General features: G+C 39.1%; 1 protein-coding gene across 4 annotated transcripts in view; it reads right to left on the bottom strand.

Annotated features, from left to right (window-relative positions):
- Window positions 1-983: 983 nt before the first annotated feature.
- Window positions 984-13,704, bottom strand: part of SLMAP (sarcolemma associated protein) — a 165,877-nt gene continuing 153,156 nt past the window's right edge. For 3 of the 4 annotated variants that reach the window (XM_027863757.1, XM_027863754.1, XM_027863756.1), the window contains 4 exons: window positions 12,878-12,995; window positions 11,268-11,439; window positions 6,389-6,523; window positions 984-2,857 (listed from right to left, as the gene is read on the bottom strand). In XM_027863757.1, coding sequence (XP_027719558.1) covers window positions 2,765-2,857; window positions 6,389-6,523; window positions 11,268-11,439; window positions 12,878-12,995 — 518 coding nt within the window. In that variant the 3' untranslated portion in view covers window positions 984-2,764. Of the gene's footprint in view, window positions 2,858-4,283; window positions 4,374-6,388; window positions 6,524-11,267; window positions 11,440-12,877; window positions 12,996-13,704 lie in introns of all 4 variants that reach the window. The other variant, XM_027863755.1, reaches the window with a different exon arrangement.

Genomic DNA, 13,704 nt, shown 5'->3' with positions numbered 1-13,704 from the left:
AAATTTCCATCCTTATAATTTTGATCTTTGGAAACAAACGTCATCTGGATTTAGGTTTGGTGAATAAATGAGTGATCAATCTTGGAAGTAACATTTTGCCTAAAACAAAACAAAACCCAACCTTTATGGTTATATCTGATAATTAATGAGGAAGAGGTGCGTATATCTATGTGTGTATGTTTGTGTGTGTCTAACAACAGTTCTAAGAGAAGCAATAAAAACCTGCTTCTAGTAACAACAGCATTGCTTAAGCAAAGATACTGCCTTGGCAGGGATAATACTAATTCATGGTGGTGTTTGTGTGAAAAAAGGATTAGTTAATTTAGTAGAACATTTTGTATATATAAGTATGGTAGGCTGTTATCGTCAAATAAATATAACCAGCTTTCAAGTCAAAAGTTCAGTCAACTCATTTTAGATATGTCAGAATACTCTAAAATATCTTCCCCTTATTTTAAAAACCAGAAGACTTCAGCTCCTGCAGATCAAATAAAAAAGTTGCCATGGGAGCCTGAAACTGGTATGCAGAAAGTTCAGGGCATGTATGTATAAATTTATTGTTCCTAAAACATCTTCACCTCTCATGGTAGAAATGATTGTCAAGTTATCTTGCCTGATTACAATATCTCAGTATTTGTATTAGGATAAAAATATCCAGATGCGAAATTGAATGAAAACAAGAAGATGGAGGTGTTGCTTACAAACATTGGGTTCACATCACATAATTGTTCCACTATTTTATGTTAAGGGACTGGAGCTCTTCAGCACTCTCAGTTATTTTATGAAAAGGAAAGAAATGTTAGGGGTAGGAGACTTATGAATGGTCTAATTAAACAAGGCTTACAGTTTTTAACAAATCCTAAGAATACCAAACATACCATATGTAGGTGACTGTCATACTGCCATTTTAGGACAGGTGCATTATGAACCCAATGGTAATGTCAACTCTAAAGGTTTCAAATGAGATCCAACTCAAACATGCATAGGGAGAGTAAAGTTATTTTATTAAATCATGCACATCACGTGTGTTAGTGCAAATAGTTTAATCTGTATTCCAGAAATTCTATTGTACTTTATATCTTTACAAAATAGATTTAAAACAATTATTTACTTTAAAAAAATGTAATTCTGAAGTTAAGCATTTCAGAACAATATTTGCAATAACCTATATACAAGAGGTACAGAGTACCACTGGCATATGAGCATTCTGTGAGGGAATAGCTTCCTGCAACAGAAAAATGGTGAAACGAACAAGGTGATATTTTCTGCAAGTCATTTGTGGACTAATTCTTCCATAAATCTAATGGTTCTCCCAACAGCAAATCCCCAATAGCTTAAAATATAACCTTTAACATATAAACAATGACCCCCAAAACCTCACAAGGCAAATTAGATACTAAACTCCTATTTAAGTATTTGGCAAGACCTGTAGATTGCCATGGAGAATCCAAGCCAATTCATTGAGTTTTTTCTCATCTCCATTTTCTAAAAAACCATCACTCTATTAATACTTCAGTATATTACAGAGATTTCAGCAAACTTTATTGACATAACCATTGAGCTACAAAAAACTGTAGCTCACTTTTTGACTTGGGCATTTAACTGATAAGATCCCAACTGAAGTAGTGCTTCTCATGAACGAAACTACTCAGTTTGAAAAAACGACAAAAACAAAACAAAACAAAACAAAAGAAATAAAGCCATTTGCATCCCTAACCGTAAGATTCATTCCCTGGGTTTACAGAAATTCACCTCGTCCAGTAGATCGATCAGCTATAGATGCACTCCAAACTCTCATAACAAAGTTAAGTCAACAAAAGTTTATCTAAAGAAGACACATTTTCCCTCTTTAAAGCAATGTTTGGAAGAATAAGTGAGGAGGAAAAAAAAAACAACCATGCTTCCTAAAATGTTGTAGATGAGAAAGTAAAGAAATGGTCTCTCTACTTTGAATGCATAAAGTTGAATAAATTACATTCCAATTGAACAGTTTGGTTTACTGTTGCTGTAGCTGTGAAATGATTATCTTTTTGCTCCCAGAAATACTTCAGTTCACTCAAGAAAATACACACACTCTTACAAAGTTTTTCCAGGCTGATGCCATCCACATCTTCAAGTCACATTAAGGCTGCACCAAAGCATGTATACTTCTCAAATCGCTGCTAAAACAGAACCTTTCCCAAATGTGTCTTTTCCTTGAAAAAAAATCTATGGAAGTAGCCGTTGTCTCTATAGCTATAGTAGCCGTTGTTCCCAATAGCTCAGTGGTTTATAGCAAGTAAAAATGGTGTCAATATGTAAAAAAAATATATGTGCATATATTTATTTCAAAATGATAGGCACTGAGCACACAGTGCCTCTTTTCCCATGTATGTATTTACCAGCTGTTTGGTTTGGGGATGTGTCCAATCAGAAAATGAATTATCTGGCAATCAGCATCTAGAGTAAAATAGTCATAAACCTAAATGTTATAAATAATTTGGTACCAAGAAGCCTACTTTAGGCCACCATAATATTTAGAATCTCAACATACTAATTAAAAAATTACATGAAAAATTGCAAGCAAATTATTGCTTACAGTAGAATAAAGTCACAATTTTATTCCCTCTTTATAGACAGATACATTTTATACAATTTAAAGCAATGACCCCGACTGTTCTTTTCTTGCACTTTTGTTGTATTAAGAGGTAAAAAGGAAGAAAATGGATCTGTTCTCCCCGCCAGCTTCTAAGAGGAGGGCAGGATACGGAACCAACCAAAGTTCTCATGGTGAAGCTCTGGTTAGGCCTGGTACATACAACACTACGGCTGTCACAGCTACCAGAGCTGCCAACATGGGCATCCAAGGCCAGTGTCTCTGTGCAGAAAGAAACCAAGAGTCAATATCACATTTCCCTCAGCCTTTCATACCAACTAGTGAACTAAGCCCTCTGTCCAAAGAATCTTGAAAACTCATCACAAAGCACAGTGAATCTTAATTCTACCTCTCACTGTCAGAAAATCTTGACTTCTTAAACCAGGAGACTCATTTAAAAAACAAAAAAGGCAATCTGACTGGCAGGTACAATTCCAGTGGCCAACTATGCAGAAGGATAACACATCACCAGGAAATGTCCTTAGCAGTTCTCAACCTGGCTACACATTTGGCACCTAGAAGAGAGACTTATGTTAAACCTCTCAGGATTGAAACTCCTTTATTCACACTATACCAAGATTTTTCAACAGTCTAAAAAAATGAACTGTACAGAGGTGCTTCCACCACAACACATTTAGGCTAAATTTTAGGTTTCTCAATTCAAGGCCCAGCATGTGTTAAGGGCATGTTGGAGGGAGGGGGAGTGTAGACTGGGGTAAGGGGTAGAGTGACCTGAAGACCACACAAGACTTCAAAAAATAGATAGTTTAAAACCTGTGCTAAATTCCACTTGTTACACTTCAGGTAGACTTCTGACCCAATTTAGCACAGTTTGCATGCTGGTTTCAAGTTAAACAAATCTGCCCACCAATAAGAAAAACGCCATGGGCAATGCAAACCAACCCTGAAATCAACCTTAAATCTTTCCTTTTATGACCAACCTAATCTTGTTATCAGCTTTCCTTTAATTTGTTCCCAGTGGGTATTGACCACCTCCCACCCCCAACTCCCCAAAAAACAAAAACCAATAAAGCCGAACTGCTTTTAAACTACTGTTTCCTCTTTAACAAGTCAGAGATCAGAAAGCTATGGCGAAGGGTGTGTTGGAAGAGAAGAGCCGTGCAGGCTTAATTGGGTCTGGGATAACGAGTCCACTATTCCAATTTCATCCTTTTTCATCTTCTTCACAGCCACAGTGAAAAGAGAAAAAGTATTAAATAACTGCCACAGTATTAAGGGGATGAGTTGGGGAGGAAAAGGAAGCTGGCTTAAAAATGGAGAGGCAAACTCTTCATTTCTTGTTCAAACCTGAGTGAACTTCTCATTTTCTTTTGGAGAGCACTGACCAACACTGCAGCACTAGAGACAAAAAGTTTACTCTGCTTTTGCGAGAGACAAAGACCCAGCTGGAAGCTGAACATTGAACAACTGGGATGTTTGGAATTAATTCATGGTTAGCATTACCACAAAGGAAACAGACAGAACGTTACATGATTAGTTGATCGTTGAGCTTGGTGGGAGGAAGCACAAATGAAGGGTTTGCTTCAGGAAACAAAATACCTGTGTTGTTCCCCATGCACTAGTTTACAAATATGGCACAAAGAGGTGACAGGGACGGACAGACATCGACTCAACAGGGTGCTTGTACCTTTCTCTACCACAATGGACCGTAACACCAAAACAGGAAAGCCAGGAATAGGCCGATGAAAACGGCTGGGACGGGTTGGAATATGGACGGCTAAAGAAGGGAAGGGAATTAAAAATCATTTTGTGCTCTAAAAATCAGATCAGATGATTTAGATGGGGGAAAGCTAAGTCATAGCATTAAGTATGGCATGAATAAGAACGTATGAAAGACATCTAACACAATACAGAATGTCGGACTGTCGTACACCAGCATACTACTCCCTTCACACAAACAAGTCAAGGAAATTAGTGTAGGTTTCACTACACCACATGGAATTTAATTTAGGAAAAATGCCTGGTTCAATTTTACGTTAACTTGCCAAACTATTTGTTAGTGTACTGCTTTGTGATAGGAGCTATGTGCACAAAACAACTTTGGACAAGGTAACCACTGGAAATCACTAACGATTTATGATCCATATGGTTATTTCCTGACTCTCAGACAAGGTCTCAGATCAATCCTTCACTCATCCTCTGGTGTAGGACACTTCCTGGGGTTGCATTAGGCACCAAAGAAACCGTGAATGATCCTCCCTTTCAAAAAAAGGCAGCAAAGAAGCTGTGGGGCTGTAAGTTACACGTTATCAGAGAGATCATATTAAACTGGCAAAATATACTCCAGTCACTGTGCACTTACCGAAACAAATTTCAATTGTGAGGAACATCTCTCTGGGCGCATACGTGTATGAGTGTTAATAGAACATGGGCTCGAATTGCTTTTATATAGTGAAACGGCAAGTTTCTTTTGAGCAAAAACCATTTTACTTTGGAATTCTTGTTTATTTTTAAACATCACTATGGAGAGAAGTTATTGGTTCTTATGACACCAGGGCTACAATTCTGATTATGCTAGATGCCTTTTTAGGGTAATTTTTTTTTTTAGAAATAGAACTGAATTTCCACAATCAGGAAGGTAAAACTAAAACTAAAGAAAGAAGTAACCTAAAAACATGAATTTATTATAGAGTCCTCATATAGCTATTAAGATAAAAATAAACCATTATCACTTGGTAGTAAAAACTCCATCCATGGCTTATCACCAATTTAAGAGGCCTCACCTCGTGAAACAAGTCTTGATTATATGCCAATAGAGAATGTTCTGGGGGCAGGACAAATTGCACGTGACCAGTGAGTTGCACGACTACCTATGTGTGCAGTGGTGCTGCCAATCAAGCCTTGTGCCAGCGTCCACCAAAAAAAAACCCAAAACCAAAAACAAAAAATAAAAAAACCCCCAAAAAACAAACACACACACACACACAAAAAAAAAAGTGTTGCTCACAACCACTGCAGTTCCCAAAGCAGTGACAGGAGACTTAGAATAGTCAAAGCTACTAACACTTGCAAAGTCAGTCACATGAAAGAACACCCACCAGTGAAAGCTCACGAGGTCGGCGATAACTAAATACACACAACAACATTAAGGGTAACTAATGTTTCTTTTAAAAAGCAAATACAAATTCAAACTGTTGCTATTCATGATTTATATCATAACATCCTTGATTACACAAATATTTTCCAATATTCCCAAGAAAGAGAAAAGATCGGAGTAAACTTTCATCTTTCTAATCCTAACTAGAGAGAATTATGCCATCATGAAATTTTCATTGGATATGATGGAAAAACCCCTGGGCATTGGTATTGTGTGTATCCAAAAATAAGGGATAAATGTCTTCTTCTGGTCATATAGGTCACAGAAGTCTCTGGGTGGGGTAACCCAGAGATTAGAATGGAAGACAAGTCAAGTGTGGAGGGTGTGAACTTCGTCAGAGGATGCTTCCTCTTCTTGCAATTGAGTGTTTCCCTCATGAAGGCCCCAGTACTTACCCATATTTGTGTGACCACAAGGGGAAATTCTCACCATATTGCTGACCACCACAGTGATTCCACAAATGACTCCCTTTCTTTGGGGATGATGGGTATAGGTGTTTACCATGACACCGGTGGGTAGGACAGCCAAGAACACGGAGGGCTCTAGGACTCTGTCATGGGTACTTGGGGATACCAACTGAAGCCCTGCATTCTCCGCACCTCATCCAAACCGACCCCAAGTTTGTAAAGACTTACATTGTTTCCTTTTTCTTGTAGCTGCTTCAGGGTGTCTTGACATTGTCTGAGCTCACTGGTGATGGATTGTTTTTCCTGCTCGGTCCTTTGAAACTTCAGCTCCAGCTCTGAGAGTTGAGTCTGTGTCCTTTCATACTATAGGCAAAGAAAAAACAGTGGGCAGACCCCGCTTAGAATGGGTGTGGAGCCGGGCTTCTTCTCCACAGGCTTCTACACTGTCCTGGACAAATGTGGAAGGGGCAGGAGTCTTTCTTGGAGGAGTCAGACAAAAGATGACCACTGTGACCTGATGGCATCAGCCCTTTTTGGCCAGGGAGTCAATGATCTATCTCGCTTCTCTAAACCAAGTCCCTCCCCCTCCCCACCAAGGCTCCAAGAGAAGATAAGGGAAAAGAAGACTCCAAAGCTTAAGTGATAAAAGCCAAGAGGAATGTCTACTTGGGAAAACACTCACAGCCCTCAAGTCTTTGAGTCCTGAAGCCCCCAAGGGTATTTCAAGTTCCACACGTCCCAATCCACACGCCACCATCGAGCCCAGCTCTCTCATCTTCTCAGCCCCATACCCCCTGGTTTATAACCCAACACCTTTGCCTTCCTCCTTTTCCATCCCTCCCACCTGGTTTCTTCTCCTCTCCCCCCACCACGTCCTTCACAGGGATCTCTCCACTCATAGGGCTACCACCCTAGTCCATATACTCTCCCTTAGACTATTTAACAGATACCTAGATGAACTCCCTGTTTCTAGCCTCTCCACACAAACTCGTGTGCCTAGATAAATCTGGCTGCATTAATCCCTACTATAAACTGTACACATTCTGGCCCAACTGGGCCACTCAGCTTTTCCCTGGACTTGACATTCCAAGTCCTGTCTCAGCGCCTATATGTCCAAGCTATCCCCATGCCTGGAAGGCAGTCTCTCCTCATTTCCAACTCCTTAGAATCCACAGCTTCCTGCAAAGCTCAGTTCCAGCACCATCATCTCCATGGAGCCTTCTCAAGTTGCTCAGCTATTAAACTACTCTCTCTCATTTAACTTTTTTTTAGTGTGCTTCTATATTTGGGTAACTGTTGTACAGTAGAATATAAGCTCTTGGAGGACAAGCTCTTTGCTTCTTCAGCCCTAGAACCTAGGCACAGTGCCTTGACTAAATTCAGCTCGTATTAAATGTTTTATGAATTAAATGGATTTGACATTATCACTGTTATGAAACGGAAAGTAATTGCTATTTTAAATTTAAGTACCTACATGTTAGATGCTGTGATGGAAAAGGAGGATTTAACTCTCTCACACAGTGTGTGCGATTGACAAAACATACAGCATGGACAGAAAGATGTGCCTGTGCCTGCACGTGAATGGGCCGCCTCCTCTCAACCGCTATCTAGTCACAGCCTCTGTTTTTTGAGTCCCCAAGGACAAAATTGAAAGTTTTCAAGGGGACAGAAATAGAGGAGTCGTATGTAAGCTAAACACAACAAACCGAACACAGCTCCCATTCCCGAGGATTTCCAAGTACTGAAAAGGTTCTCCTCAACACTGCCTGACATCAACTTCATTTTGCTGCAGTGCCTGGAATTTTATTCATCATGTGGGTTTTTTTAAAAATGTAAATTGCTCTTGGACTGTTAAACTAGATGATCTCTAAGGTCCAGTCGATGCTGGGAGTGCATGTAAACAGTCAGTCTTGGTGTTAGGACCTTTGAAAACAGATTAACTTATACTGAGATCAGTTGGTTATGGCTGGTTGTGGTCCTTTTAGAGGAGGAGGAGGGACGGTTTGACAGATGAGGCACAAGCGGCCCAGGGGCCACTGAAGCAGGGTGCCCAGAAGCAGTTAGGGAGGCACCCAAGAAACTGTCTGATTCTATGACCATTCTCCCAAAGAAGGTCTGATGCGGTTTTCTTTGAGCACTGGGTCTTCTGGCGGCAGTGGCTCCAAGTCCATCTGCCCGGCCAACAGGCTCTCACTGTACCGAGCCCTCTAAGCCTTGGCACTGCAATGACAGCACGGACTCTGATGAGCAGACTGGGGCTCTACAATGAATGTGAAGAAGGCTTCTACCTTCCTGGGTTTGCTTTGCATCTTGACTGCTGCTCCTGTCTGGAGCTCAGCAGAAAGCGTCTTCAACTAAAGTACTCGACTACGCATCCCAATCTAGGCAGGGCACAGATCTGTGACACAGAAGTTTTGAGACACCAAACTCTGTCTGCTTTAGCCCTTTAGAATGTTTTCCATCATGCAATAGAATCCAAAGACCCAGGTTCTAATCCTGCCTCTGCAACCGTGTAACCTTGAACAAGTCACCTCAGCTTCCTCAGTCTGCGTTTTCTCTACTAAATAATGAGACTGGACTAAAAGATCTCCCTTGTCCTCTCATGCTATAAATCTCATGGTCCCAAGTAAGGCAAGTCCTCCGGCAGGGATCACAAGTACAGTGAGTTTTTGGATAAGGTAAATTCCTAACGTGGCAGCTAGGTGGTGCAGCGGATAGAGTGCCAGACCTGGAGTCAGGAAGGCTCATCTCCCCCAGTTGAAATCTGGCCTCAGACACTTACTAGATGTGTGACCCTGGGCAAGTCACTGAACCCTGTTTGCCTCAGTTTCCTCATCTATAAAATAAACTGGGGAAGGAAATGGCAAACCACCTTCGTACCTTTGCCAACAAAACCCAAATGGGGTCACAAAAGATTGCACATGACTGAAAAAAGACTGAACAACACGTTCCTATCACTTCAAAGACTGAAAACACTTTGCAAAGACAAATATAAACATTTCTGAATTCTCTACCACTGGCTTCTTGTCTTATAGCTTCATCCTCACATGAACAACAACCACAGCTAGGCTATCTACAGCCTTTGAAAGTTTACAATCTTGTGTGTGTGTGTGTGTGTGTGTGTGTGTGTGCGTGTGTGTGTGCGTGTGCGCGCATGCGCGCACGAAGTCATTTTGGTTCATTGAGAAAGCCATTCAGAGATGAACTTCCACGACCTTGTTCAGCTTGTCTGATAACCTTGATAACTTGAGATTATGAGCTCTGTGTGGAATCAGGGAAATGCAGCATGTAATATCTGTCAGCAGCCCAAGTTACCCTTTACCTAACTAACCAGTGCCTATCTTCCTTAGTTTGACTTATAAGAGTGAGGAATATTACCCTAATACTTATGTATTGTTGATGCTATAAGAGAAAGGAAGGTAAAGAGGAAATGTGGAGAAAAATGCATACAGAGATAAAAGTAATACCAGTTAATTTCAAGTGAATTCCATATACATGAAGCTTTACACATTCACAAAATTTTGGATAATAGAATAATATACAACAAGTTAAATTAAATCACAGCAAAAGGGAAGATAAGTCACCTTATATTACAAGAATATAATGATTCCACACAATTATGCCATGTTAATATGAAACAGGCTGAGAGGGAAATGCACATGAACTACACTGACAAGATCAGACATAGTCAAATGATTGGCTGCCTTTAATGCAATCCAGCAACTACCAACCCTCAAAGAGGTTGGGACAACATGCTACTGCCGTTCACATGAACAGTTAAAGCCTTATTGCATCGACTTACTATTCAATGACCATAATATTCATAAGAATAATGGAACAAAATGACTAATGCCTTCATATTAACATACAATTAAACCATCTTCCATAGGCATAATTCTTCCTGGATTATAGAATTACGGAATATGGATGACAAGATGGCTACAAAGCGTTGAGATTGTTCAAACAATGGCATATGTAATTTGGCACACAATTTGTGATCCAGTAAATGGTAAGTGAAGCCTCTCTCTGATTTAACATATTTAACAAAGACTGGAAGAACATATTACAGAATAAAAATACCCACAGAAAACACAAAGAAATTTACAGGTTTTTAGTAACAAACATAAAGACAGAAGAACAATCATTTCCAAGTTTGATACTACAAAGAAAGGAAAGCAAAAAAAAAAAAAAATTACACTGAATGAACAAATATCTTCTAATAACCAGCACGGGAATGCATTAAAGACTAGTTTTTCTTGAGGTGCCTTTCTCATTGCTTGTTCATTAAGAAGACCCTCGATCTAGGGTCCCTGGTCAATAGGTGGACATGCTGCCATATTTCCCTTTCTGGGGGCTGCCAAGATTCTTAGCAGGAAGAGTCGTATTACTGGCTGCTGAAGAGCCCAGCGAGGACTGGTTTTCTATCAGCACCTCCTGTGATTTCAAAGATCCAGGGAATGAGAAAAGGGCTCCTCATAAAAAAAAAGACTGAGAATTATGGTTTAGGTTAACCTAATCCCTTATTAATTTCAAGGAAGAGATTGCTGAATCAAAGGTCCCTTAATGCCAATACTACTATAAAGTGCATGCATTACTGGGCATTAGAAGAATGAGCACAGTTAAACCCGAATAGAACCCCCCGGGCTACTCTGCCATAGAATGAAATCTCATATAACGTAATTCTTCCTAATACATCCAAGGGAGCATAGCAAAGGAATAAAAGGAAGAGGCAGCAATACACTAAAGATCAAGCAGAAATAGTCAGATTGTATTCTGACATTCTGATACTCTTAACTTTGAAAGACCAGGGAAAGAGTAAACAATCAGAGAAAGTCTCCTTACGTAGGATAATTAACTAGTACACAAGAATTAAAAAGGAAACATGAACTTTGCCAACTAACAAGTGATGCTCTGCACTGGGTCCTCTTCAATTCTTGACACATTGCATCATGATACACAAGAACAGACAAATGCCAAGTACTACAGGCATCCATTTAAGTGACATCTGATGCATCTACTGCTTTCTGTTCTAACTTGAATTAAGATCAGGTGCTTTTGTCATGAAGTCCCATCACAATGGGGTCTGCACAACGTCTCTTCCCTTTACCTCTTTCCGAACAGCCTTTGCTTCATTTTCAGCTTTGTTGAGAAGGGTCTTCCAACTTGCTGAATCCCGAAGATGTTGATCCTTCAAGGATCCCACTTGATTCTCCAGCTCTTTCCGGGTCATTTCAAGGATGCTCAGATCACTGGTAAGTTCTAAGCTCTGCTTCTGAGAGCTGTTAACACAAAAGCCAAGTCATGGTCTATACTATACAAACTACCCTGAGATCTGCAGGGGCTAGACATTCTTTTATTCTTTTATTCATTCATTCATTCATTCATTCATTGATATTTTTTGGTGAGGCATTCAGGGTTAAGTGACTTGCCTATGGTCATACAGCTAGTAAGTGTCAAGTGTCTGAGGCCGGATTTGAACTCAGGTTCTCCTGACTCCAAGGCCAGAGCTCTATCCACTGCACAGACATTTTACTTTTTAAAGATTTTTACTACTTTAACAAAAAGGAAAATAATTCCCATATACATAGTAAAATAGAAAAAGGAAGACCAAGGGGCAGCTAGGTGGCACAGTGGATAGAGCACTGGCCCTGAAGTCAGGAGGACCTGAGTTCAAATCTGGCCTCAGACCAAACACTTGACACTTGCTAGCTGTGTGACCCTCGGCAAGTCATTTAACCCCAACTGCCAAAAAAGAAAAAAAAAAAAAAGGAAGACTATACATGAAACTATGAATCTGTTATATAAAGCCTGAGTTTCTTTTAAAATATATAATTAATTCATTATGTAACTTTCACAGCTATCCTGCTTTTCTGTGATTCCTCCTGGCCTTCCTTCTGTGTATATTTAAAATTTTATTTTATTCTGAACCTAAACACCAAATAAAACAAGCATTTTCACAGTAGGAAAAATGCCGATATCTATTATGCATAGCTTGCTCTGCTTAAATTCACCACATAACTCTCAAAGTTCTCTTAGTTGTTTCTGATACCTTCTGCACATGGAAAAAAGGCTTCAATAAGCTTTCTTTCTTTTTTTTTGGGGGGGGGTGAGGTAACCCCATTTATTCCAGCTGAAAGCTTCTCCAATTTTGTAGTCAATAAGGGAAGAGAATGTCGTTTGACACCAAGTACTACAGCAAGCTGCAATACACAAGGAATACCTGTATTTTTGAGAATTCATAATCTTACTTATTTCTTCTCTTCACATGGCTTTTTAGGATTCAAAATATAATATTTATATCACTTGTGATAGTATGGGATGTATGTGTGTGGGGCAGAATCAATAGCATGGATAAGACAAAATTCATCTGTATTTGAAAGTTAACATGTAATAGAATTTTTGGAGTAGAATCACATTCCTAATTATGCTTTATTTATAGGTAAATATTCCAATGGATTTGCATTCTCTGAGGGAAGTCTAGAATCATGCTCATGGCAGGACAAAACCAGATGGTATAACATCCTGGCTTACAGATAATCTCATTATTCAGGGCCTGCCAGTATACCCTGCACAAAATGGCTATTTAATCAACATTGCTCATTTTGTCAAGTTGAGTTATAATGAATATGTCACTTACAAAAAGTATGAAAACATAAAAAAGTTAATATAAAACACGAGGCAAAGACATATCCCGCATTTCCCTTCTGAATTACATACCTATGCAATTCTTTCTCTTGTCGCTGAAGTTCTGATGAAAGCAAAATATTTTCCTTTTTTAGAGAATGGCATTCTGCTTCCAATACACTCCAGTCTTTTCTCAACTTCTCCAGTTCACCTACAAATTAATCAATCAAAGAATATTACTCCATAATGTGGTCAAATACGTTTTAGAATAACTAAGAAGACCCACTGATTGGTGAATAGTTAAATAAGCTGTGGTATATGATCATGATGGAATATTATTGTGCTATAAGAAATGACAAGGAGTAGAATTTCAGAAAAACCTGGAAAGACTTACATGAATTGATGCACAGTGAAGTAAACAGAAGCAGAGAATGTTGTACACAATAACAGCAATACTGTTTGATGAAGAACTGTGTATGACTTAGCTATTCTCAGCAATACAATGTTTTGAAACAATCCCAAAGGACTAATGATGAAGCGTGCTATCCACCTCCAAAGAAAGACAGAAGCATGCTACTTTTCACTTTATTTTATAAGTTTTTTACTTTTTAAAAATTTTTTACCTTCTTGTACAAAATGACTAATATGGAAATGTTTTACATGATTGTACGTGTATAAACTCTATCAGTTTGCTTACCATCTCAGGAAGAGGAAAGGGGAGGGAGGGATAGAATTTGGAACTCAAACCGTTTTAAATAAATGTTTAAAAATTTGTTTTAACATGCAGTTGGGGAAAAATAAAATATTATATTAAAACTGAAAAAAAAAACTAAGAAGAGGGCAAATATCCAACTATCTTAATGGAGAAAATTCCTTACTTTTCCTTAAAATTTATCAGAAGCTTTGTATTTATTTTATCA

Source organism: Vombatus ursinus, unplaced genomic scaffold (genome assembly GCF_900497805.2).
Source record: "Vombatus ursinus unplaced genomic scaffold, bare-nosed wombat genome assembly UNPS02014773.1, whole genome shotgun sequence".
Classification (NCBI taxonomy): domain Eukaryota; kingdom Metazoa; phylum Chordata; class Mammalia; order Diprotodontia; family Vombatidae; genus Vombatus; species Vombatus ursinus.
This window is presented reverse-complemented; position numbering and strand designations above follow the sequence as displayed.